Consider the following 26,637-nt stretch of genomic DNA (forward strand, 5'->3'; position numbering starts at 1 on the left):
TGCCCGGGGACCCCGTCTCCCAGGGCCCTTGGAGGGTGCCCTGGTGCTCACCCAGGGCACCCAAGACCCAAAACGTTAGAGGCCAAGGGGGGAGCCTCTGCCAGGTCCCTGCATGCATCCAACCTGGTGTCTGATATCTCGCCTGACAGTAGAATATATTTTTGGTGGGCTCACTGAGACAACAATGGAGCCAACCCGGAGGGATGGGGTCTCCTGGACCTTTCAAAGCTCTGGGAGGGGTGCTGCTCACCCACTCCTATTTTTTAAAATAGCTTCCCCAACGGGTGAGGTCCCCGGAGAGTTACAAGGCTCGAGGAGGGACGCCGCATGACCCTTTTAAATAATTGTGGCCACTAGGAGCCTTCTAGAGGCTTGGGGTGGAGGACCAGGTGCCACCTCCCCAAAATATACACATGCACCCCCCCAGCCCCCAGCCCCTGGGCCCTGTCCCACTTCAGGTTTCCCTCTTTCAAGTGGAGGCATTTTTTTAAAAATGTTACTGCAGATTTGCGGACCCTACCTTAAAATCCTAACTAGTAGGAGCAAACGCACCCAAACAACATGATCAGTAGAAATGTGAGCAGTATTTTTCAACACAAGCAGCAGTGTTTTTAACCTGTGAGGAAAACCTATATTTCAGGCTGAATATTTGCCCGAATGGACCATTCAGGTAACTTTTTAGCAGAGCACTGGGAGGCTATTGCACATGCAGTAGCAACTTTCTCTTCCTGTCCGGAATACTCCTCCCTTTGCTTTTTTCTGCCCTTGCTCGGTTTGGATTTGGAGAGAGACCATCACTCTCTTTTTGTCTAATATCTATGCAGCATCTACACCCTTGCCATTTTTACTTTTTGGAAAAAAATCAAGTAAGTTCACTGCAGTAAATTGTAAAACGTTTGTTGTATGGGGCAGGGTAGGCACCACTATTTTTGTTTCTTTTTCTTTGTTGGTGGATGCCAAAGGAGTTTTGGAGTAGGGGCCAGTGTGGGATGTTCATTTTCAAAGAATAATGATTGCATATTTATGGTGGAGAATCTCAATTGTTCTTCATTTCATTCAATTTTCAACGAACATTTATATTAAAAGAAGTCCATGTCATTTTATTTTTGTTTTCTATTATATTTTTCATAATATCTTTATAATGGCTGATTGCACTGTTCTGTAGTACACGGTTGCTATTTTTCTCTCCCTCCCTCAGCTTACATAGGGGTTCCATGAGTCTGGAAGGGCCATCAGCTATTATTTAATTGCTTTATTTGTGTTGTCCCTGCGTCTCATTGCTTCCCATAGTGGTCTTTTGGGCCCTGGAAAGACACATGCTGTATATAAGATGTTTGCCTGACTGCCTCAGCCTTCCTTGTCCCATTGGCCCTGGAGGGACACCAACATAGAATTTCCCGTTTAATGTCTAGTTAGTTATTTAGTTTATGAATGAATGGGCACACTATTCATAAGCATTTTGATGATGGTGACTTGTATGACAGTGACTAGATTGCTCAAGTCTGTTCCTGCTTCATTTATATTGGCTGCAAGCGCATGAGACATTACACACCATTCTGAGAGTGAGAGAAGGCTGCGAACTACCTGACAGTGACCTCCGTCCTCTGCTAGGTGCTTCGGCTCACATACAAGAAGCAGTGAAGATGGCCCTGAAGAAGGAGGGCCATGCCAAGAAAGTGGCTACCGGGGAAAAGTAGATTGTTGTTAGGCCATCACTGGCATCAAACCCTCATCCTTTTCCGGAAACTTGATATACCTGCCAGACCCTCTTCTGGGCAGGAAGGGACTGTGAGAAGGATCACCCATGGGTCAACTGCACCATCATGAAACCAAAGCCCATGTCTCTCAGTGCTGCAGTAACTGAAGGCATAGAGAGCAAGTCTGAAATTGATATGTCCCGGCAGTAAAAACTGATCTTCAACAACAAGAACCACCGCCTTCAACACCTGATCTTCTGGAAGTAGGAGCAAGCAGGACATTGAGCTAGCTCCAGAGCAGGATGTTCTTGTGACTGCTCTTCCATTGGATACTTTCGCTTCACGATCTCTGGCAAGGAAAAGAAAGAGCATTCACCCATCTTCTCCATGCCCTCTTTCGATAATCTTAGTATGTTTTACAACCCGACCGATATCCACCATGAGAGATGAGGGAAAAGGAAGTTTCTCTGAAGCCTTCGTAGTGTAGAAGCTGATGATGAACTAGTGATTTTTAGAGTGCTCCTCATGGGAACAGTCCACCCCAAAATGCCAGGCCAGGCACCCACAAGAAGGGAACACAAGAAAATTCCAGACCAGTTTTAGCCTTATTAGGCCTCGTTAGTGAGGTATAGCTTGTGCAGTCATCACCTGCAGTAATCTTAGAAAGGTGCAAGAGGAGAGGAGTTTCTGGAATTTGTGGAGACCCTTTGATCAAAATAGAAAGTTCCCATCCAGACCTTGTTTTCCACTGTTGCTGTGCCAGCGCTCCACCACCAAGTACTGCAATTGTTTGACGAAGCTATGAAGGAGAGAGCTGTCTGTTAAATCATCACACAATATAAAAGAGGACCAGTTGTTAAGCAACTCATGCTGCACTCATCACTGCACACTGGATCTTCTTCAAGGGAGAGAAGCAAAGACTAGCTGCTGGTCTCACCACTGATGATGCTTTAGAGGTTTATGGCGGCATGCAACAGTTGTGATGTTTGCTATGGAGAGATTGAGAACAGCTGCCAAAATCTTGGACAAATTTAATACCAAAGTATACGAATGGCTTCAACCAAGAAGTCTCAGCACAGGATTCGCTGCCATTGGCAGTAATATTGTCAAAGCCATGACTGACAGAGGATACTTCATACTCCTGTGCGTAGGCCTAATTGTGCAAGACTGCCTGAAAAAGAAATAGCCAACAACATACTGGTCTCCTGTCACAGACTTTTCACTCTTTTTAGTCATATTTCAACCCCAAAAGCAGTTGAGGATCACTTAAAGTGCTCATGAAGTCCCCTTTAAAGCCCCAGTACAGAAGATGCCAACACGAGGAAACCCCACCTTCTACTAGCTCCAATGTCTGTTTCAGCAGTACAGACCTATCAATGATTACGTACTATATTGGAGAGGAGACGGAACTGTCAAAGCCATGACATTGGAGTAGAACAAATGGGGTCTAGCGGTGTGCTAATCCAAATGCTACTGCTTTTTGCGATTATGAGACAGGAAGTCAGCAAGAAGGAGAGTACCATGAGCCAAGCAATCCTTTTATTGCATCTGTTGCAGGAAGCTTTGTAAAAAGTGGAACCAAAATATTGCAGTGCCAATGAAGAAGCTGCTGCTTTTTTCAAAATACTTAGTCATTCACTTGAACACAGTTAAAGCTGCAATAAGAGACCTACCAAGAGTACACCTCTGCCACGATACTGGACCAACAGTGCAAATGTATTGGACTCTTTCATTCCTTTCTTAACCTTGGATGTCTTCATTAACAGGAATTGGATCATCAGGAAAGCAGGTGAGCTACAAGATGAATGACTGAAAATTCGAGGCCAAGGCAGAACTAATGTGCAGCCTTCAACTTCACGAGAGGGTAGTGGTGTTGGCTCTCGGTTCTCCATTAGCCTGCCACGCCTGCAGCAGCAGCACCCAACACCATTGCCGGCTATTACTAAATCAACAGCAACAACAGCTTCACCTCCAATATCTGCAGTGGATTGGTTTCACATGACAAGACTTAAATCAAGTGTACAGGCAATGCCGTCACAGCAGGTGTCAACAACAATAACAATTGCGAAGATGGCCCGAGGCTATCTGGATGACCCTACAGAGGTGCACCTGGATCAAGACCTGTTGACCTATTAGCATGGGTAGAAGGAACATTGGGCAAAACTCAGCAGGCTGGCAATATAGTTTCTAGCGTGTCCAGAAGCCAGTACACCTTGAGCATGCATTTTGTCATGGTCAGAAGGGCCCACCTTTCTCTTCAAAACATTGAAAGACTGATGAGGATTAAAATGAATAAACATTTTATCCCTAAAGATTATCATGCTTCAGAAGACACGTATGAGAGCAATTGGTAGGACATCACAAGTATGGTCAGTGATCCCCTTTGAAGACCCCCCCCATACTCTGAGTTTGAGGATGATCTCTACTTTTCAGATTAAAATATGAACACTTATACAACTGACATGAGATATAAAATATAAATGTTCTCCATGCACAGTCTTCTTATCAATGATGTCATGTCAAATGTCGCAGTGTTGTTATCAATGATGATAAAGAACATGTCATGAATGATGTAATATGTGCGATAGTTTTCTGTGCATGGCAAGTGCACAAGTTATAGTTACCTTAGGGCAAGAGATACTGTAACTGGTGAATTTCAGTGTTTGTTTTAGTTTAAAATGTTAAGTTGTCACTGAAATGTTTGCCTAACCATAACGTAACTTTTCATTCTGGATCATCAATGTATTTATTTGAGAAGTGTTATAAAGCGCAAACAAGACCCTGATCGGGTATCAGAGCGCTGTACAAAGAGGACAATTAGCGTTGCCGTGAGGAGACAGTAAAAGTACAATATAAAAAAGGTAGCATAGGAGGAACCAGGTGAAGGCCCCTAGACGAGGCTGTGCAGTTTACGCAGCGCACTACGCCCCAAGAACGGTACAGTACAATTCGAATCAAGTACATATTTCAAAATACATAGAGAAAATGATTGTCAGACACACATTACAATACCCAAAGTAAAAATGATTGTCAAGCACTCGAGGGAAGTGATTATCACAAGACATAGAATCTATTGCTGCTGAAGTTCTTCCAAAAGTAGCCATTTGACTTGTTTCTTGAATGGAGCAGTCGAGGGGTTGGCTCTGATTTCCGTCGGTAGGGCATTCCAGATTCTTGGAGCCAGCCCTGAGAAGGTGTGATTGTAAGTTCTTTTTTTTGTTGAAATTGGATGGTTTTAGGAATAAGGTATTGGAGCTTCTAAGTTTCGACTGGAACCAGAGAGCTCAAGATTCTTTGCCAGGTAAACTGGGCTATTGAGGTGTATACCTTTATGTGTCAGATATGCTATCTTGACGCGGATCCTTGCTTCAATGGGAAGCCAGTTAAGTTGAATTAGGTCAGGTGTAATATGATCATGTTTTCTGAAGCCTTTGATTAGTCTGGCAGAAGCGTTCAGAGTAGCTCTTAGCGGAGCTAACCTTGCTTTAGGAAGCACTGCTAGGGTTACCAAGCCATATTCTACTCGTGAGATAACAAGGAATTGGACTGCTGACTGGATGTCCTCGGAGGTAGGAAAGGTTTGATTTTCCTGAGAGTGTTGAGCTGATGATTGGCACTCTTAGTAGTGGCACTGATGTGTCCTCGCATGTTTAGATATTTGTCCAGGGTGATGCCTACAGAGCAAGCGGAGTCCATCACGTGCGGGGCGCAGTTGAGTCCAGAGATATTTTTGATTCAATTTTGCGTTGTGGTCTCTTGGTTGCGGGGTGTAATCAGGAGAAATTCTGTTTTGAGGTAGTTTAGTAACAGATGATTATGTGTTAGCCATTGTTGAGTTTTTAAGAGCGCTCCATTAAGAGTTTTAATGTCATCTGGAGAGGATATCTTCAAATACAGTTGAGTATCTTCCGCGTACATATGGTATTGAATGTTTGACCCGTTCAGAATAACAGTTAGCAGTTCCAGGAAGAGATTGAAGAACGTGGGCTAGAGTGCAGATCCCTGAGGTACCCCAATAGTGACTGGGGTGCATGCAGCTAAAGATTGGTTGACTTCGATTTTCTGTGTTTGGTTGTGCAGGAAGGAGGAGAACCAGTTTAAGACAGGGCCAGATAGCCCCATCCTATATTGCAGAAGGTTAATCAAGTTATCATGTTTAATAGTGTCAAAAGCAGAGGACAAGTCCAGAGGAATTAGAAGACAAGGCGTATCTTGGTCCAGAGCTCTCAAGGCGTCATCCACAATATGCGTTAGGGCTGTTTCTGTACTATGACCTGGTCTAAAGCCTGACTGATGTCGGTCTAGCAGCTGAAATTTCTCGATGTGTTTGCATAGCTGTGTGTGAACGCATTTCTCGAGCAACTTCGCTAAAGACATGATGCTGGTGATCGGCCGGTAGTTATTGGGGTCTGTTAGGTCTGCACTGGGCTTCTTGGGGATAGGTGTGACTTGCCCCATTTTAAGGCAGGCGGGAATCCTCCCCTGTAAGAGAAATTGTTGGATGATCTTGGACTAGAGAGGCAGAATGGTCGGGTTGAGGTGTTTGAGTAGCATAGCAGGGAGAGGATCACTGAAATGGTTGGATGGTTTAAGAGATGCCAATGAATGTGATACCTCCATCAAGTCTGGGAGTATGAAGGTGTTCCAGCAGTCATTGTTTCTGGGCCTGTTCTCTGTGGGGTAAGGCAGAGCACTCACTGCTGCAGGTACTGTCAAACCCAGGGGGCTCATCGACAGCAGGTTAGCGGCGGCACATTGCAGTTCCCGATCAATACTCCTAGACTTTTCCGAAAAGTGCGCTGAGAAGTCTTCTTCACTGGGACCAGTGGTTTTGATTGCAGGAGTAGGATTAGCCTGTTGTTTGATGATATCAAACAGTTTTTAAGCACGGTTTTTAGTGCTGTCAAGCTGAGCTCTGAAATGATCTGATTTAGCAATGCGAATGTGTTTGTTATAAGAGCTTCTCTTCCTTCTTAACTGTTTGAGACTAGAAGTGGAGGGGACATTTCTCCAATGTCTCTCAGAGAGCCTTAAATTGCGTCTTTCATCATTAAGGGCACCATTGAACCAAGGTTTGGATTGTTTGCAAGGAATCCTTCTGAGTTGCTTCGGGGCTGCAGAGTCTAGAATATTTGTCATGGTGTTGACGTAGTGATCTGTCAACTCTTCCAAATTATTCAATACTTCCACTTGTCACTGGGAATGCTACCTTAATTGATTGCCCTTTCATTAACTTAAGTTCATCATCTCTATGTCCTTCTGAGTTCACTCAGTTTACCTAGATTAGAATAAGAATCCATTTTCTTTTAGCAGGTCGATCTCTTTTAGGAAGAAATAAAAGCTGTAAATGCCATTGGAAATAGCCATCAGAAGAACCAATGCCTTCCTACTTCTATGGCAAGCAAGAGGATTCAAAAAGGCCTACCCTTGTGGACATGAGAAAGGTGTGTTGAAAATGCAGACTAGTTGCTCATTGCAAACTCTAATTCAGTGTTTGTGTTCTGGGCATGTTACATAATGGGTGAGGTATCGGTGATCAGCTGGGTACATGCAATTAAATGTCTGGGATTCGTACAAGATTGGCTCTTACTCCACTGTTACGCTACTGTGCCAGCCTATGCACCTCACTCTGACTCATCATGCATCATGTCTACCTTGACTCTACAATGTTGTCATTATCTTTTGCATTTCACAGTCCTTCTACTCTGCAATGAACCACCTTGCCGTTCTTACTCTGCAGTTCAGCCCTGCACTCAAGATGGAAAAATGCAGGTGCACCATCCATTTGTATACAGTATAATTTTTCTATCTTTATAAATATATTTTTAACTCTGTGGGTCTTCCCTATTTTGCAGGTCCTTAATTCTCGCAATCCAACCGTTCATGAACTCCCTTACCCTCTACCCCCAAGTTGTGCGATCTTTTGTGCAGTTAATTTCTACCATCAACAGATCTCACACCTGGCAGGGTAGATGTGTTAATGCTACGCCCACAGTTACAGGAAGAGGTTACCAAGAATTTGCTCCTACCAAGGGAAGAAAGGGACATCATAGCGCAGAGAATAAATTACAACAATTGCTGGCTGCCAAGTTCCAGAATCTATGTCCCATGGATTCTACTAATATAACCTTCACCCGAGTCCTGATAATTGATGGCTTCATTATGCTTACTTTAGTAAATAACTCAACACTATGGGCCTTATTATGAGGTCGGGCGGACTTGTGTCTCCCGACACCATCGAGGAAACGGGACCGACCAACCTCCGGTAGGCAGTCCCGACTGCATAATCACGGTGCCTGCAACAAGGTGCGGGGATCAACAGGAGGAAACCATAGGTGCGGCCTCGCCCCCTTGCTGGAGGCCGAATGCTAGGGGCCCCCAGACATGCTTTTCGACAGGGTTTCCATTTTGGAAAGGCCGGCATGGAAACCCTGCCGGAAACCATGCATCATACTCCAGAAGGCGAAAACGCCTGTCATTTGGATTACGGGCTGGTCTCTAACTGGAAGCTGGGCTCCTGGAGTGCATCAGAAGCCAGCCGGAATGACCAGCCAGTTTCAATTCTGACCAGCTGTATCATAATCAGCCACTCAGAATTGAAACAGACGAAGTTGATCGAAAGGCCTCCGACCGAATGTCGGAGGCCTTACAACCGACATCGGTCTCGGGCAGTATGTTGTTACAGTTTTTCTCATGATCGTGTGCCTTTATTTTTCATTCACTCTTTTGATTTCTTTTAGTCTATTTAAGTCTTCTTCCTTTTGGAAAAAACAGTATCAAGATGTTGGGACAATTTGGGGAGGTGGCTGATTAATTTATTTTTTAGTTACTCAGGTAAAAAACTGAAAATTCTAAGATCTGGAAGAAGGTATTTTGGTTTTGTCTCTGTAATGGCAGACACCATTAGTGGTCAATAGCTAATAGCTAAAGAGGTAGGGCAAAGGCATTAAGTAAGTAACTATCACTGATAAGAGGGAGAGCGATGTACAGCCTGATCAAGCCATTAGGAGGGCAAATGGTCGGACTCGGTCATGGTCAGTTTTCCTACACTGCAATAGCCTTTATCTTTCGAGGCACAGTCAAGCAGCTATGTAATGCAGTATCCGGCAGGAAAAACTGGAAGGTCAAAAGGAAGAAGAAAAGAACATGAATTGTAGTACTCACCAATAACACTTGTTTATAAAGTCAATCAGTTAAATAACATTGCTATTCCACTAGGCCTGCCTTCTGCGCGCATAAAAAACACAAATCAGTGCTGCCACCTTCACCTCATTATAAATGTAGTGCCAATGTCGATCACAGGGGTCCTAAAGGGCACGGTGGTGCTGCCTGCCTCCCCTATAACTGAGATAGAGAAAAAGGGTATCTAGAAATACAAAAATACAAAAAAACTAAAATTGAGCAAAAAACTAAAAATAAAAGCACATGGCCAGTCAGAAAGTAACAAAAAGAGAAAGTAAAGTTGAGAAAAGAGGAGAAGCTAATAAAAAATGTGGTAAATTGAGGTGGATGGAATCTGGGGAGCAGGGCACAATTAGGTATAACTACGCCGGAGTAGGCTGGGGTAAACTAAATGGCCACACTCTTTTCAATAAGAGTCACCGGAAATGATGTGTAATTTTGCATACTTTTTGGGCTGTTTCATGTAATAATGCAATTACACAAATTTCAAACACTCTAAAAACAACCTTATTGTCTCAGATATCGCTTCGCAAGGTGAGCTAGAAGTAAGGGTATGCCCAGGTTAGGAGCCCCAGAAAAGGTATACACGGATTACTAGTTAAATGGCCCTTCAGGTGTGGATCTCCTGGTAAAATGTGCCAGTTTGTATGTAAAATCTCATAAATGTTATAGGGGCTACCGAATATTGCGTAGTGAACCTCAGGATTTCAGAATGCTCCCCTCTTGTACTTTTATGAGGAACTTATTTCTGCCATGTGCAACATTTTTTAATGTTGAATGCAGGATATTAGAATGCTGTTCACATAGAAACAAATTGTTTGTATCTTTGGTTAGCTTTGCACGATCTACACATAATGCCACAAATTCATCAAATATTAAGGAACGCACTTTTATGACTGTTGTGCCAAAGTAGGCTGTGCTAAATATGTATCTGCTTCATATTGTTGAAATCAGTCTCTTGTCATTGCCAATATATTTTCAATATTATTAAAGACAATTTTGATTGTAGTGTAGTACATTGTACATTTCTAAATTTGATATGACAGTCATTATGGTTAGGGTACTTTTCCTAGAAATGTAGATGCATGTAATAATAATACATTCGTGTCTCCATATTCCAAACCAAAGAGGAACTAACTCTGGCAGGGTACTCTCAAACTGATAGCAAACCATGCCTCATAATCGAACTAACATTATAAAATATAATCACATAGGGTGCTGGGTCCCATAAGGTCTGAAATGTCTTCTGTGATTTGTGAATTCCATTGATGATCATGCAACAACAGCATTTTTGCCTGAATAAGAGTGCGTAGTGTGCATTTAGGCATAAACACATATTATGACTTGTCAAATCGTGTTTATCTCCACAGCAAAAAATATTTTCCTCTGGAGAAGCCCCCACCTCCGGAAAATGTTTTCTCCCTATTCCCGCCTTGAAAATACACATTTCTGAACGTTTCCAAGTTGGAAAAGGGTCACAGAATTAATTGTCAATACCCACAAACAGGTACATAAATGGGTTTTCCCATACCTTCTGGGACATGGAACTGCACTCCATGACCCAGGCTGACGTTGTATTCAATAATAAAGTATGTGGGAGGAAATCGTTTTAGAAGTGGAAATCCACAATCTATCAATCTGAAACATGAATTTGCACTTACAAAATGTATTTGTGTATGTAAGATGAACCTGGGAATGGCCTTGTGAATAAGGCCCATTATCCTCCAGGCAAAACCACAGCATGTGTAGTAGCATGCTAAAATGGCATTAAAACTAGCTGATGGTGTTCGGTACTTCTATTATAACAGATTTCAGTGTAAAGATTCTTCATACCATCGGCAACCAAGTCTAAGGTCATCCATACCTTCCAGAGTACAGACTGGTAAAGTAGGTGCATAATGGGTGGGAAAAATATTAATGTATCGTATAAATTCTTTACAAGGTATCCAACACAAAATGAGTGAAATGGCATAAGTTGAATAATATTTACACGCTTCTCTCCCTGCCAGTCTCTGCTGTCTCAATTCGTTAATAAGTGGTGTGTAATGAAATGTAAATACATTGTTTGCTTAAAACAGTGGTTAATTTGTGAAAAAAAATAAGTGTCACAGCCCTTGTCAGTAGGCCACAGCAGATTGCCCCACACACTGCCAGCAACGCCAATGACAGTACCTACACAACTGCGAACATTCACACTGCTACAAGTGTGACAAATTAGACTGTTTGAGGACTCTAAAGCTATAAGAATGACTTGGATGACAGGTATTGGTTGTTTTAATGTATGTGGAATAATAACCAATTGTTGTTCAGATCATCTCTAAATCACACGAACAGCGCCACCATGTGGCAGCTGTTATAAGTGCCCGTGTTGACAATTTTGAGTGCTGGTGCTGAGCACCGGTAACCACTGCTCAAATTGAACACATGTCGAATGCCATGAATACATACCACATTGTTTTCAAGACCTAAAGGTATTCTTCTCCAAAAATTCCTGCTGCTATTTACTATATTGAAAACTGCTCAATTCCTCTTAAACATATGGTTCCCAGCATCAGCACAGAAAAGGCGAAAGCAGCTTTATCTCAAACGAAGGACACAAAGATGCTACTAACCACACATACTTTTGCTAGGTTTATGTTTTAAGGAATGGAAGATCTGAGAATACGTTTAAAAGATGATGGGACAATGGACGACATTTTAGAGCAATAGGCATTTTAAGCTATTGGACTTGAAATGTTGTTTCTGATTTACTAGCTTGATGAATTTCTGATTAAGCGTTTATGTTAAATTTTAATTCCTGCGAATCTGATGATATTGATTAATTTTGATGTATGAATTTCGACATTTTGATGTATGAATATTAAGATGCTAATTTATGTAATATATGGATTTCAATAAAAAAAGGAAAAAAAAAACAGAGAAAGATGCTACTAACCAGAAGCAACAACAGCCTTAATTTACGACATACCACTTATCTTCAGAGGTGATTCCTTGCTTGATCAGAATTAGCAATCCATCCTGAGCAAATATGGAGTTTTTCAGCAATTCTAGGGGTTTTAATTGTTTCTATGCTGGTAGGGCCCATTCTGAGACACACAAATGATGGACGGAATGTGAAAAAAATTAAAACATTAACTCCCAGTCAAGAGAACTGGGTTAAATCCATTCATTGTTCCTTTGCTCACCATGCCACCCCAGTTTAGACCCAGACATATGCAAATCAGTCTTGACCCTGAGCCTCATGGGAACAGTCCAGCCCGAACTGACAAGCCCTCCCTAGACCAGATACAAGCATCCTGGGACCGATTTCAGGGTTTCACCCCTCATCAGCCAGGCTATCTTGAATCCAATGGCACAGTGAGCAAGGGACCCACGTCTGGGCATATGCGGCACACTCAGGGCGAGAAAGCAAAAGGCACAAAAATGATGGATGAATGTGGAACAAATCAAAACATTCACCCCCTGTCAAGAGTTCTGGGTGAAATCCATTGATGGATTTAACCCAGATCGGTGACTGGGTTTAAATGTATGATTGTTTCAGCATTCCGTCCATCATCTTTTCTTTTTGCAAAAGTCTGAGAAATAAGCAAACTTTGTTAAAAGGGCTTTCTTCTGTTGTGCAGGGGACTACATTCACGCACTTTCACTCCACTGCAAAGCCTCCTTTTGTGATATTTCATCAGAACACTTCCAGTCACAACCTGGAAAGGAATCATGGCTGTGCCACTATTCATGTAAATCATTCATTCTGGACAACTCAACAGTGATATGTCATGGAGATCTCATCTGGGATAATAAAGTGTACCAAACAAGACACTGCAAGAAGAACCAGGCACCTCAGCTTGTCCGGACTCCTACTTGCAGACATCCCAGGAATATGGAAACCAGATCGGGCCGTCAAGCCTTTCCCTACATTGCTCCAAACGCATGGGACAACCTGCTGCTACACATAAGAGTCTCCTCCTCACTTCTTGCAAGAAGCTGAAGACCTGGCTTTTGGAAAAATCCTGCTAAGCTCTAGACTCACAACCCCTCAGCACCAAGATACCCTCCTGGGTGACAGTGTGCTCATCAAATCGGCATAGCAGAACAAGACCCCCTTGGATTCACCATGAAACCTAACATGAAATATTTTCTATGGATTATATAGGGATCCCTTAAAGAGATTTCATAGTGATTCATAGTGGAGAAAGTGAGAAAATGTATTCCAGACACAGCAATTAATTCAATCAGGGGAGAACGCTGAAGCAGAATAGACGCCACTGAAGGTTTTAAAACCAGAGAAAATATTGGTGCGCCAGGTTGGGCTTACAGTCTCTTACCTGGTTGCAGACAGGTTTGTACTTGAGCCCTGGTTTGTTACGGATCAGCTCCAGTTGCCTGCGGTTGAAATTCGACACCCCAATGGACTTCACAAGACCAGCATCCTTGCACGCCTCCATGGCCTGCACGACAAAAAGGCAAGAAACCTGTTAACAAGCCTGGCATACTCCTGAAGAGCTATAACTCAGAGGAGGATACCAGTCAAAGACCCACTAGGAGAGTTCACACAAGGAGGCCAAGTTTCCAGAATCCACATATGAAGCAATCCTATGACTCCATGTAAAGTTTCCTGATGGTGCTTCCATAGTTCTAAGTGACTCACTGCACCTCCTGTGAATGTTTAAAAAATGAACAAAACCTACCCACGTACCAAATACTATGAACATAACAAATTCCAGGTTTTTCCACCAAAGAGTACAAATTGTGCAACAGAGCATTGTTAGAGGACAGACAACTGCCCACACCTCTATAACCAGACTAAACATGTATTGCTTTGCCGTCTTTGGTTGCTAGCGCCGAGATGCACCTACGGGTGTGATTCGTTCAGCGCTTATCAAATGCCTATAACATAACATACTCTGAGATCCGAGTGATAGAACCTTCCATAGACTAATGTTAAGACTTGGAGGAAGCTGACCGAAGAAGTCAGAATGCCTAACTGATAAGGCCCCTTGCCTCTTGTCCTTCTTGCAGTGAGTTTACCCCACCGAATTAGCATGATATCACCCAGGACCAAAACTCAATGTAATCCTCTCTCACATTTGTGTACAGTTTTATCCAAAGAATTCCAGGTGTAGGGTAGATATGTCCAGTCACACACAAGCTCATGAGCATCAATATTACCATCCATTCCTCAGTGGACCAGGATTTTTGTCCACTTATGTTTATGTGAAGCACTGAAGGAAAACTGCATCTTAGATGCTGTGCCCTTCACACAACCCCATGCATCATGGAACTCACCAAATAAACTAGAAACAAAATAATATTCTAAACTACATTTTCGTTCTGCCCAGAACAAATTGGTGCTTATCACTGTAAGTTGGCTTTGCATATTAAAGAGTCCTAAGTTGTGGAGATCTCAATCACAAAACACTCATGCTCCATGAATTCACAAATGTGAACAGCAGTCATGCTCATACAGCTTGCATTGAAAATTAGACCAGCAGAAGGAGACATTTTCCAACAGGCTAGCAGACAATTACAACACAGACCTTATCTAATTAAATGCTCTATGGAAAAGTATTTAATCAAGAAACACTAATGTCTGTGACAGAAAAAGTATTACATTATTTGTATAGCACTTCATATCCAAAGAAACTTCTGGAATAAGTAACAATCCCCATAATTATGCATGGGTGGCAGTGTTTTGACTTATAAAGCGGTGATGTTTGACAGAATATTGTGACCAAAAATATCGAGCGGCACAAATGTAACATATAATGAGAGCAACAAAAATATTACGGCAAAAATATTGTGGAAAGAATATCAACCAGAAACAGGTTGTAAATATCAACTTTAAGGAAACTTATTCAAAATAGTTAATTAGAAATAATATAATGTTAACCATATCGTTTCTTTAACCTTTTGTTTTTTAGTGAATTTCTAGTTTTTTTTAATGTATATTTAATTACCGTATGTAAATGCAACTCACTGTCACGCACAGCCTGCACTGACCTCTGTCCATGCCCCAGCACACCCCCCACATGCAGCCACCCCCACGCTGCGCATGGCCAGTGTCCAGGCCTGTGGCAAACCCCATAAAGGCAGCCAAATCCACACTTTGCAGAGCCTTCGGTTGTGCATGGTGTGGGGTTGGCAGCAGGGCCCAGCCTGTAGCCAGGCTAGGAAATGCGGCCAACCCACCGAATGCAGTCAACCCCACGCTGTGCACAACCTTCGGCGGTGTATGGTGGGGGTTGGCTAAAAGGCTTGGCCTGCATCCAGGCTCTGTGGCCAATCCCCCCAAATGCAGCCAACCCCACACTGCACACAGCCTTCAGCTATGTGTGGTGTGGGGTTGGCCATAGGGCCTATCCCTGGGGACCCCATCCTTGAGGCCCGTACATATAAGTTAAAAGGGAATAGGGGCACGCAGCCCCTACCTGAACCTTGTAAGGCCATGGGGACCCCATCCCCAGGTTTTTCATGAAAGGGGAACTGCTCAATGGAATTATACCAAGTTTGGCAGGAAGCTAGATCTTGGCCCGCAGTTTGTGCATTTTGTGACTTGGTATAAATCCGTTAAGTGGGTTTTTACAAATTAAGTGTAAAAAATCTTTGTACATCTATACAGTGTGGGTCCGCGAGAGGCTTGAGAGATTCTTGCGGGAGCGCCAATATAAAAATGGAGTGTTCCAATTGGCCCAGGGAGCTATTTTTGCACTTGAGCCAATTCGCTCCAGCAGGAGTCATACTCCTGTGGAAGCGAGCGCTCTGAATGGCTGCCAGAAAAATGTTGCTGGTAGCCATTACAGGACTTTGGGACTTAGTCCCCTATCCTGGGGTTTAAAAAAAGTAATATAAGAGGGCAGGTTAGGAATCCCCTTCCCCCTAGGTCCCATGTGGTTGACTCCCTTGGGATAAAAAAAAAATGGCAGCCGGGGTTGCATTCTTAAATTATAGGCCCTGGGGAGCCCACCCACAGGGCTACAATATTTATTTAAGGGGAAGAGGCGTGTGGCCCCCCTACCTGAGCCATTATGGACCCCAGGGCCGCATTCCATAAGGGAAGAGGGAAGTTCAGCCCCCCTCTCCCCAGGCCATTTTTGGTTTCAGGGCCCGCAATATTTTATTTATCGGACGGAGAGCACCGCCCACTCTCAAGACCACTTTCGGCCCTGGGGACCCCATCTATTGGGCCGAAATATGCCTAAAAAAGGGAGAGGGGCCCACCCCAAGCCTTGAAAAGCCCTGGTTGCCCCATCCCTCAGGGCCGCTAACTTTCTAAAAAGGGAGCGGGCCGATTGCCGGCCTCCTTGATTCATTAATAGCCCCGGGGAACCCATTCCCCAGGATTGGCTCACTTGCTGTGTCCTGGGGAGCCCACACCTGGGCCACAGTAGTTTCTGTTTTCTCCCGCCTGGTGGGACGCGGGAGCAAACACAAAGTCTAAACTGATGCGGGTAGGGAAAAAGATAAAGAGATTGCTCCGGCCCGGAGTAGAGCAGCATAAATGGCTGCTCCCTGCAGGCAGGGCCTCTAGGGTGGTGCGACTGGTGCCACCGCACCGGGTGCTGACTCTTCGAGGGGCACCGTGTTTGGAAATATTTTATGGTTTTAAAATCACCTGCTGCTGCATTGCTGGCCTCCGGCAATTTTCATGCAACTATAAACATGTCAAGATAACTCCGGTGATTAATGTTCTTCCTGGAGAGAGAAGGAGCTTTGTCTAGTGGAAGTTTGAACTCATTTTATGGTACCACATAGGGTTAATATGCATGCGGCAGAGAACATGTACCAAGCACATCACAAAGTGCATATAGTTTAAATAGGTCAGTGCTTTTTGTCAGAGAGATCCTTTTGTTACTAGCATTGTAGATGTTAAAATCCTAACACGGAACAGTAAACTAATAATTGTGATCAAAGAGCTGCATGCAAACTGCAAGGTATAGATTAGAGAATTATGATGTTTTCCTCGGTCTTTCATTATTCTAATGTTTCAAAAAGGTAAAAAAACAAAAACATTATTATTAAATATAACCCCCAACTATGGGATTATATTTTAAATTCTGAGTCTGTGCTTCTCCATAACAAGCTCTCTTAAACTATACTGTCTACCAGTATAGATGATGTGACTCACCTTGTAGTTTCCTGACTTATGTAACATTTCCTATACATTGATATACACATATATGATTGATTGTCTTGGTGTAATGTGTGTGATGTAAAGGGCTCTGACACACTACACTTGTATAGGAGGCGCTATATAACTAATTAAAAACATCTAAGAGAGAGTGGTTATGGAGACTTGAGGGGGCACTGTTAAAGGGCGGTAGTGAGGGAGTCTCTGGGTGCCGCCTATGGGCGGTGCAAACAAACATTGTCGCACAAGGCTCCACCAGTGCTAAAGCTGGCCCTGCCTGCCGGTGAGAGCAATGCTGGCTCCTGCAGTATGTGGGGAGAAGTCTAGGTACAGGGGGCCCTGGGGCTCCCCTCCATGACCCTAACCAGTGAATGGTGGGTGCCCTGGGTGGGCACAAGGCCACCACCCATATTAAAGGCAGACCCTTGGGGATGGGTCCCTGGGGCCAAAAAAAAAAGGTTCGGGGAGGGGCCCGCACTGCCTCCCTCACATTTAAAAAAAGCAGCCCTAAGGGATGGGGTCCACAGGGCCTAAGAAGGTTCAGGGTGGGCCACGTGGCCCCCCTACTGTTTAAAAAAAAAAGGCCCTGGGGATGGGGTCCCCAGGGCCTAATTAGGCTCAGGAAGAGAGAGTCGAATGGCCCCCTCCCTTTTTAAAAAAAAAGTCCTTGGGGGATGGGGTCCCCAGGGCCTAATGAGGCTCGGAGAGGGGCACAGCCCCTTCCCTTCAATTTATGAAAATAAAAGGCCCTGGAGGATGGCTTTCCCAGGGCCTAATGAGGTTGGGGGAAGGGACCACATGCCCACTCCTCTTCACAAAAAAAGGTGGCCCTGAAGGATGGGGTTCCCAGGACCTTAAGAAGCTCAGGGAGGGTGGCCACGCGCCCCTCCCTCACCTGTAAAAAAAATATGGCCCTGGGGGATGGGGTCCCCTGGGCCTTAAGAGGCTCAGGGAGAGGACAACGTGCCCCTCTGTCTTTTTTATTGGAATGGGATCGTTGGGGGCCAGAGAAGGTCTTAGGGAGAGAGCTGCAGCCCCTCTCCCCTTTTTATTTGAACTTGCCCAAGGAATGGGGTCCCTCAGGACAATTAAGGGTCAGTAAGGGGGCTGCATGCCCTTTTCTCCTTAATATATATGTATTGCCTCAGCGGGTGGGGTCTCGGGGGCTGAAGGCCAATCCAAAGGCTATGCACAGGGGGGGGGAGGGGGTTAACAGCCTGCTGGGGGTTTGGCCCCTGTGGCCAACATCCTCCTGCACACGCTAAAAGCTGTGTGCAGCATGCCGCTGGCTGACTGCTGGGAGTTGGAAACAGGGCCTGGTTGCAAGACAGGCCCTGCAGCTAACCCCATGCCACACATGACCACCCCATGCACCGAGTGGGGTTGGTTGCCTCCGTGTGGGTGCCTGAGGGAAGTTGTAAGCAGGGTCCGGCGGCATTCCATAACATATTACTTTATGTTCAAAAACACACAAAAATTCACTGAAAAAAGCAAAGGGTGATGTAACATTATAGTTAGATCTGATAAATAGATCTATTTTTGTTTTAAAAAACCTTTGAAATTCAGGAAATTGTAGAAGGCGGTCCCATTTCTCTTCTTTGGTTGAGCATCTCAGGTTCACAGGGGCGGGGTCTTGACTTCTACAGCAATAGTATTACACTAGGAATAGAAACAACCCCTCAAAGAGTAGGTTTCAGTTATGCTTTTAGTGCATTTATTTATACACATCTCATTTAAGAATATATGAATCAATTTGAACAGTATAATGAAATACTTATACAAGGTACCCCTAAAAGGTAACGGCGCAGTAAAAGTGATATATGGTGAATAAAAAGTACATTTGTGGTATGTATAAAAATATATACACACACATTTGGCTGATAAGGACAATAAAATGTTTGAAGTCAACACCCATAAAACTATTGTTAATATCCACCATCAAATTCTTAAAAACACCGTCCACATGTGGTATTCTTTGACGTTACAACCCTTGAGCATAGGTATTTTAAGCAGCGCCATCATCAGGACGCAAAATATGTAACGGAGACACCAGAAGATTGGGGCAGAAAGTCCCATAATTGAACGATATCAGACAATATATCCTGCAGCAACTTCAAAGTGGCATGCAAAAGATTGTGTCAAAAAGAGTCCCATAAGTGTAAAAGTGTCACATACTACTTAAAAGGACAACTTCAAAAATTGGTTTGAGCACATGGGGGATCACATAGGTAAAACTGGATAAGTCTATGTGGTTTCATCTAGAATTGGAATGCATAATAAAAGCGCACCAAAACTGCTTCAAGAGAGCCTCCAAGGGGTGTTCTCAGGACCGAAATTCAAACCAGTGCAAAATCCAGTATACCGGTAGATGCGTTCATAATCTGCAATAAAGACGCCTTCAGTCGAGATATGCTTTGTATTGAATTTTTGTAAATGATAACGAGACATGCCACCCCGTGCTCAGCTCCCGAAATGCTAGCCGATCACACACACAGGTGCAAGTTCAGCAGAGCCACATGAGGTAGAATGAGGCACTACTACAGGTATATCCAACCTCTGAGGATATCAACCTGTGAATCGGACAATGACCCTGCTGTCAGCATGTCACATGAGAGATACGGGACGATCGACAAAGGGGGCCACGCTGGATCTCGCAACCGGTGCATCCACTTACAACGAACAAGATGCATATTCGTGCCGAGGTCCCCACGGTCAGGCGGCCACACACCTTAGATGTGACCAAGGCTTTGGGGCTCCGCACAAGGAAATCCAGTCTCCAGGCAGAATTGCTAGTTCCACGCTCATGCCGCACTACCATCTGAGATCAAGCAGACGATGTGGGCACTTGCGAGGGCACTGCTGTTGAGGTGTCACAGGTGGATGGTGTGGGTCCTCGTAGGAGAGGTTCGATATTCCTGAGACCTTCTTAAGAACAGGGAGAAAGCTCAACCAGCCCTTGGAGAGCACACTTCAGGGTGCCATACAGTAGCAGGTAGGTGGCCCAGGTCAGCCACTTTTCAGGAAGGGCACGCTTTCCCTTTCAATGGCAGTAATCCCCTTGTGCACAACAGATTCCTCTTGCAGTGTGCACCATGTAGTTCCAGGTTCTCTAGTACAACTACCCCCACAAGGGTATCTCACCCGGTGCTGAAGTATGGGACCAGTAGTTATACTGTAGTATGCCTTTTAAGTTGTGGGTGGTTCAAAGGGTCTCTCTTTAAACCACAGCTGTCTCCCCTAAATATCAGTCATGTCTGCCACAGGGGCGTGGAATGCAGATCTGGAATAGAGGCTAAGTGTCAAATCCTCCTTCTTCAATCGCACCAGCCAGGCCCACAAATGGCAGAGGTCAGTCATTCCAGTTGCATGCCCAGTTTTTTATTGCTGTCGCTAGAGAATGCCCAGATGTGCTCCCCAACCTATTGTGTGGACTAGAGCCAAGCACCCAGGCACACAAAGAGTTTTAGAGTATATAAATGTCTACATTCTAGTAGTAGCATTTCTACGCGAATCATGACATAGCCGCCTTTACCACTTGAAAGGGATTGTCACTGCAAATCCAATGTATGAAACATAATGAGACTGCTCCACTGCAATCCACTTTTGCAGCCTGAAGTAATTTAAAGCATTCCCCCATGTTAGCTTTTGGGAAGCGCAAACCTCCACCATAATGAAGAAACAAGGGTATTCCTCACTACCCGGGCAAGGAACATGCATGAGTACCTGCCCTGCCTTTCAACTAACACTTGCTTCACCCCTTAAGACGTACCCTCAGGGTGCTCTGGCTGTAGTGAAAGGTCCTCTCAAGATGGCTAGTGATTTCAACAGCCTGAGTAGTTGGGCAATTGCTCACGCATAGAACTGCACTGGAAAGCTGGACACATGTTAGAAACACCACCGGTGCAAGTGCACACCAGCCTGCAATGGCAGGCTGGACATGTATTTAGGGACACCATCAGTGTGAATGCCCACTCCAGTCTGCAAGGGCAGGCCACGCACATATTTAAAAACAACAGGTAAGCACCACTTCCTAACATGAGTAGGAAGGGCGTGCACACTTTCACACTGCATTTACAGTGGGAAAGGCCCTAAGGCCACCGCAAGAGAATCAGAAAAACCCGGTAGGAGAATGACCAAAGTTTGAGGAAATGCTATCTGAAAGATTCAGGTGTAAAAGACAGGCGTCCTCTTGCAGGTGTGCCCTCTGCTTTCTCTCGCTGCAGGCCATATAGACCCCGTTCTCTCCTCCAGCAAGCAGTTGCAGATTTTCGGGTGATGTCCCCTCACCTCTAGGAGAATGGCTGTCAATGACATCAGCCCTGGATCGCAACAGTTTCCCTAATGCTCGGCAGAACGGCACCTCTGCGTTACTGAGAAGTCTTGGAGCCATTTGAGGAAGTTTCTAGCTTTCACGTATTGTCATTCCTGTGACAAGGGATATTGTTTCTACTGTCACAACTATGGAGCTGGTTTTAGGTGGTGTGGTGTATCTCCCCTCCACAGAGCAGGCACAGTCTTTGTCTTCAGGTGATGGTCCCACAGCAGGGAATGATGAGGGCTGTCTCCAGTGAGAGCACTCAAACAAGAGCACAAGGAGTAGTGAAATCCTTGCGCCTGGCAGCCATCAGTCTTTTAGAGTGCAAAACTCTAAGAGAAACAAAAGGCAGGCTCTGACAAACTATTTATCCTGCACTGACAAAGGAGACTGCTGTCTCCACTTCCCCACACTCTCCATCTATCCCAATGTGACTGCTCACGCACGATCAATCAGCCAGGCCAATTCTGAAAGGACACTGTTACATTTCTATATGAAGCCTTCTTTCCATTTTTCCACACTTTAAAGTCAGGTGCTTCACAAAGGGGTTAGGAATGTCAAGGAAACTCTTTGATCGTCTAGGTGGCAGTAAAAATACTAATAACTTATTTGTATATATTTTGTAATGACTTTTCTTTGCTTCTGTTAATATTTTTGTAGTTTTTCGAAATTGATAAATTATTGTTATTATGTTTAAAATAAATATGTGTATATTATTTATATATTTAGTGGGAAGTATTAGATACAACTATTTGTATATGTTTTATTTTTAAATTACATTCCTTTTTTGATTGTATATATGTTTGCTGATTTTCACTTTAATATACTGTTTATATTTAAAATCAAACCTATTGAAAGAATTATTTGTAATAATATTTATACACATATCTATCATATATCATATATATTTTTTTGTTGCAGATTTATATATATATATATATATATATACATACATATATTTATATATACATTTGGGACTTGGCCCTTTCTGGCTAAAGTTCCCTAAACTTTTTGTATTTCCCCTAGACCTTTTTTCTGACATGTGTTGCCAACTTAGATGTTTTGGACACTTTGCCACTGCTAAACAGTGTCAAAGTGCAAGAGCTCCCTGTGTACAGTGTAAGGATAACTGGTTGTCCATAATTGGTATGTTGCATTACTAATGAAGTCCCTAGTAAAATGCACTATGTGTGCCAAGGCTAGTAACGCAAATGCTACTTGTGGGTCTGCAGCACTTATTGTGCCATCCACTCAAGTAGCCTTGAAAAGGGAACTCAGGCCTGCCAATTCCGGGCCTGTGCGCAGTTTGGCAAACTGCTATGTTGTTCTGTCAAGTGCACTCACTTGCCAGACCTTCCCCTTCCACTTCGGTGCTCCTAAGACACCCGTATGGTAGGTCTACGGTCCCCCCTGGACATGGTGTAGTGCATGTGAAGGGTAGGGCATGTACTAAGGTGTGTGTCATCTCCTGACAGTGAAATAATCTCCATTTCGTTGTTTACTGTTGAAAGGCCATCTTGCCCATAGGATAAAATAGGAAGGCTGTGTAATATGTTTTCCAGCCTATCTTCCCAAAGGCTTAAGATGGAAAGGTGAAGTTTAGTATGCCTGAACTCACCCTGCAATAACACATCTTTTTATGAAGATGGTTTTTGCATCATGTGTTTGTAAGCCACTCTTTACAAAAGTGTCTGGGTTGTTGTGCTTTACACATTTCTGTGTGTCTCTGCCTGGTTGTGGATTGACTGTCTGGATCTGAAAGTGATAGGATCTGGGGAATGTCTTGACCCAGGGGAGGAGGTGAGACAGCACAGGCTAACCTGCATCTGGAGTGTAGAGGGAAGAGAAGCCCCTAGAGGTGAAGAGGCCTGGGCTGGTGCTATAAAACAATCGTCCCATCTGCTGCTGAGTGATTGAGAATCCAGACCCCCACTATTCAAAGGAAGAAGGTGTCACTGGTAGGGAGGCACCCAGAACTGGTTTGAGCAGGGGTCAGTGCCCCCTGTAACTCAAAGACTTCAAACAAAGCCACTGAGGGGTATTGCTATGCGAGCTGAAGCCCCTGACTTTTGGAGAATGGCTTGATCAAGTGTGAACAAGACTGGAGCTACTTCATAGTTAAGAGTTCCTTTGCCAAGGAAGAAACAACTGAAGAGACTGATGGATAGGACTGCTCTTTCTGTGTGATCTGGGGCTGGCTTGCATTTTGCTGTTTCAACCAAGGAAAGGCTAAAGGGATTTTGCTGTGTGCTGTGTCCCCCTGCTTGAAGGACTTTGCTGAGTGCTGTGTCCTGAAGTAACTGTCCCCAAGGGGCTGAGGTGAGCCGACTCCCTGTTCGGAAACACACGAACACAAAAGTTTCAAGAGAAGACTCTCAGAGACGCTGTGTGTGTGTGCTCTGTCTAGCCTGAGACCTTCGTAAGTTGTGCCCTGTGATCTTGGGCACGTGGAGTTCCAAACGAGACTCAGCGATGCAGTGTGCGTGTGCTTGGTGCAGCCTGAGTCCTTCGAGAGTACTGTCCTGTGAACGTAAGCACCAGGAAGCCAAGTAAGTCTCAGCGACGCAGAGTGCGTGTGGTTGGTGCAGCCTGAGACTTTAGCGTGGATTGGCCCATGATTGTCCACAGCAGAAGGGCAAGTGTGTCTCAGCGACGCTGCGTGCCTGTGCTGTTTGCAGCCTGAGACCCTCGCCAGAGGTTCCCTGTGATCGGGGGCACCCGAAGATCAAGCGTGTCTCGAGCGATGCTGTGTGCATGTGCTTTCTACAGCCTGAGACCTGCGCAAGTTGTGCCCTGTGATCGGGGGTGCCAGAAGATGAAGTGTGTCTCCGTGACGCGGAGTGTGCGTGCTTTCTACGGCCGGAGACCTGCGCAAGTTGTGCCATGCGATCGTGGACACCAGAAGATCAAGTGTGTCTTAGCAACGCTGCGTGCTTGTGTCGTGTGCAGCCTGAGACCCTCGTGCACCATTGACTCTGAGCGCGGGTGTAGTGTGCAGCCTGTGATCTTCCCATTGACCGGAAATTCAGAGAGATTGCATCGGAGGCCCAAGTCGCTGGATGAGGAGTAGAGAGTGGGTTCACGCACCCAGTTAACGTGTGTCGACTCCTGGGGCAGGGCGCGGGCTCGGATGGAGATGCTCTCTGCCTTTTTCTCTATCCTGCAGCACAAGCCTCTGCTTCGGCTCGCAGCACGGCCCGTGTGCCAAGGGAGTGGCAGCACCGGGGCCGGAGTGCGAAGCTGCATTTACTGTGTTATATCTTACCCGTGTGGGGGGGCAACTGTGGCCAGAGACTAACCGCAAGCCAACACGAGTGGCGGAGGGGCCGCCGGAGGCACCGTGAACGGTGCTGGAGTAAATTACGTATTGCATTATTCCTGCACAACAAACTGCCTGTTTGTCGTATTGCCCATTGCATTAGTTTTTCATAACGAACTGCCTGATAGGTGTGTTACGCATTGCACTAGGTTTGCATAACAAACTGCCTGATAGATGTGTTACGCCTTGTCTTAGTCCTGCATCACGAACTGCCGGATTGTCGTATTACACATTGCATTAGTGTTGCATACCGAACTGCCTGATTTATGTGTTCCGCATTGCATTAGTTTTGCATTGCGAACTGTCTGTTAACTGGATTACTCATTGCATTGCTTTTTCCTAACAGAGTATCTGAAGGGGACCGTACGCATTGCAATACGGGGGCATAGCAGTTTACAACGTTGTTGCATTACGCACTGCATTACAATAACAGTGCAAATCGCCAGATAGCCGTATTACGATCTGCATTATTCCTAAGTTGTGATATACCTGATTGTTGCATAATGAACTGCATATTACAACATTAGGAGTACATACAATTGCTTAGTTTAGCTCAATAGTAATAGGCCAGGGGGAGCTTTACCCCGACGCATATGTTGGTTTAGTATTGTGTGGTATGATCTTTAGCACCTTGAGACCTTGGTTATTTTAACTAAATAGTCGCTCGTTGGACAAGGTTTGCATAGAGTGTAAACTGTGTTTAGTAGATGCTTTTTAATGCTCTGTGGTGTATTTCTCATTAGAGTTCACTGTCTGCAAACAGCAAGATACAGAGTAAACTCCAGAGTAAAAACTGTTAAAAGTACCCACTTTTCTAATCCTATCCACTTCATTTCTCAAAGTTGGTTCAGTGACTGTCAGGGCTTTGATACAGGTAAAGAGAGTCCTTAGTAGGGCATTAGTTATGTACGAGGACTTGAGTATCTTGAGGAACTTTGTTTTCCCTGAACAGTTTTATACAGATTGAACACTGTGTGCAGGATAGGTTACCCTTTCATCTGTGGTTCATAGTTAACATGAAGTCAGCTACCCAGGAAGTGTATGGTATAGGGTTTATGTTACAAATAACATAAGCTTGCTTTACCTATGAGGGTTGTATGTGTGGTAGCATTAAAGACATTTCATATTATTCTGAGTTTTTTTGCACTTACTTTCATAGTTCTAATGGTATACCCATTTAAGGAGCAATGTGTACAAAAGAAGCTTGGATGGACATTTGAGGTGTCATGAGTGATGTCATAAATAATGTCATAGAACATGTCATGAGTGATGTTATATGTGAGCTAGTCAGCAGTGCATGGCGGGGGTGCAAGATGTAGTTAGCTCTGCTAACTATAACTGGTGAATTTCTGTAGTTTTTTTTTCAAAACTTTAATGTTATCACTGATATATTCACCTAACTATAACGTTACTTTAGCCCAGTGGTACCCTAACTTTTTCGACCCGCGGCTCCCTTGACTCATTGGCCATTGCCCGTGGTGTCCCACTGTTACTTTTTTGGAATATGAGGGGGATGTAAGCCCAGCCTCGGTAGTACTTGCATTTTTCTCCCTGAAAATAATTGAGATGAAGCTGATGAAGGAATTATAATCATATACGCAGAGCATTTCATATTACTGAGGCTGCGCCTCTAATAAATATTTCTAGTTACACTTCTTTGCCAATGCCTTTTTTAGAGTACCCTCTCAATCCTTTTTATCCCACTTACAGTGCTAGATAGCACCCCTATGCATGTAGGCACCATTGCCAAAGTGTTTCTGCGCTTGAAGAATATTTGCATGCACTTCCATTTCTACCCATGTCATACATGCCAGCACACATTCTTTAAACCACATACAGCTTTATTTTTGCTCTCTCCTCCCTAAAATTGCCTCCAAATCAATGCAAGCCAAATAAATTCCTCTGACTTTTTTTTAAACGTCCCTCTCTTGCTTCCAAATGTTGGCATTATACCGTATATGGGGTTTAACTTCCATGTGCTCAAGCAGAGAGCAGGCCT

At 44.3% G+C, this 26,637-nt stretch overlaps 1 protein-coding gene across 5 annotated transcripts in view; it reads right to left on the minus strand.

Moving 5' to 3' along the window:
• Positions 1-26,637, minus strand: part of LOC146854158 (aldo-keto reductase family 1 member C1-like) — a 204,494-nt gene that overhangs the window by 58,900 nt on the left and 118,957 nt on the right. For all 5 annotated transcript variants that reach the window (XM_085651938.1, XM_085651936.1, XM_085651935.1 and 2 more), the window contains one exon: positions 13,202-13,324. In XM_085651938.1, the coding sequence (XP_085508064.1) occupies positions 13,202-13,324 (123 nt within the window). The remainder of the gene's footprint in view (positions 1-13,201; positions 13,325-26,637) is intronic.

This window comes from Triturus cristatus, chromosome 4_1 (genome assembly GCF_964204655.1).
Source record: "Triturus cristatus chromosome 4_1, aTriCri1.1, whole genome shotgun sequence".
NCBI classification, from domain to species: domain Eukaryota; kingdom Metazoa; phylum Chordata; class Amphibia; order Caudata; family Salamandridae; genus Triturus; species Triturus cristatus.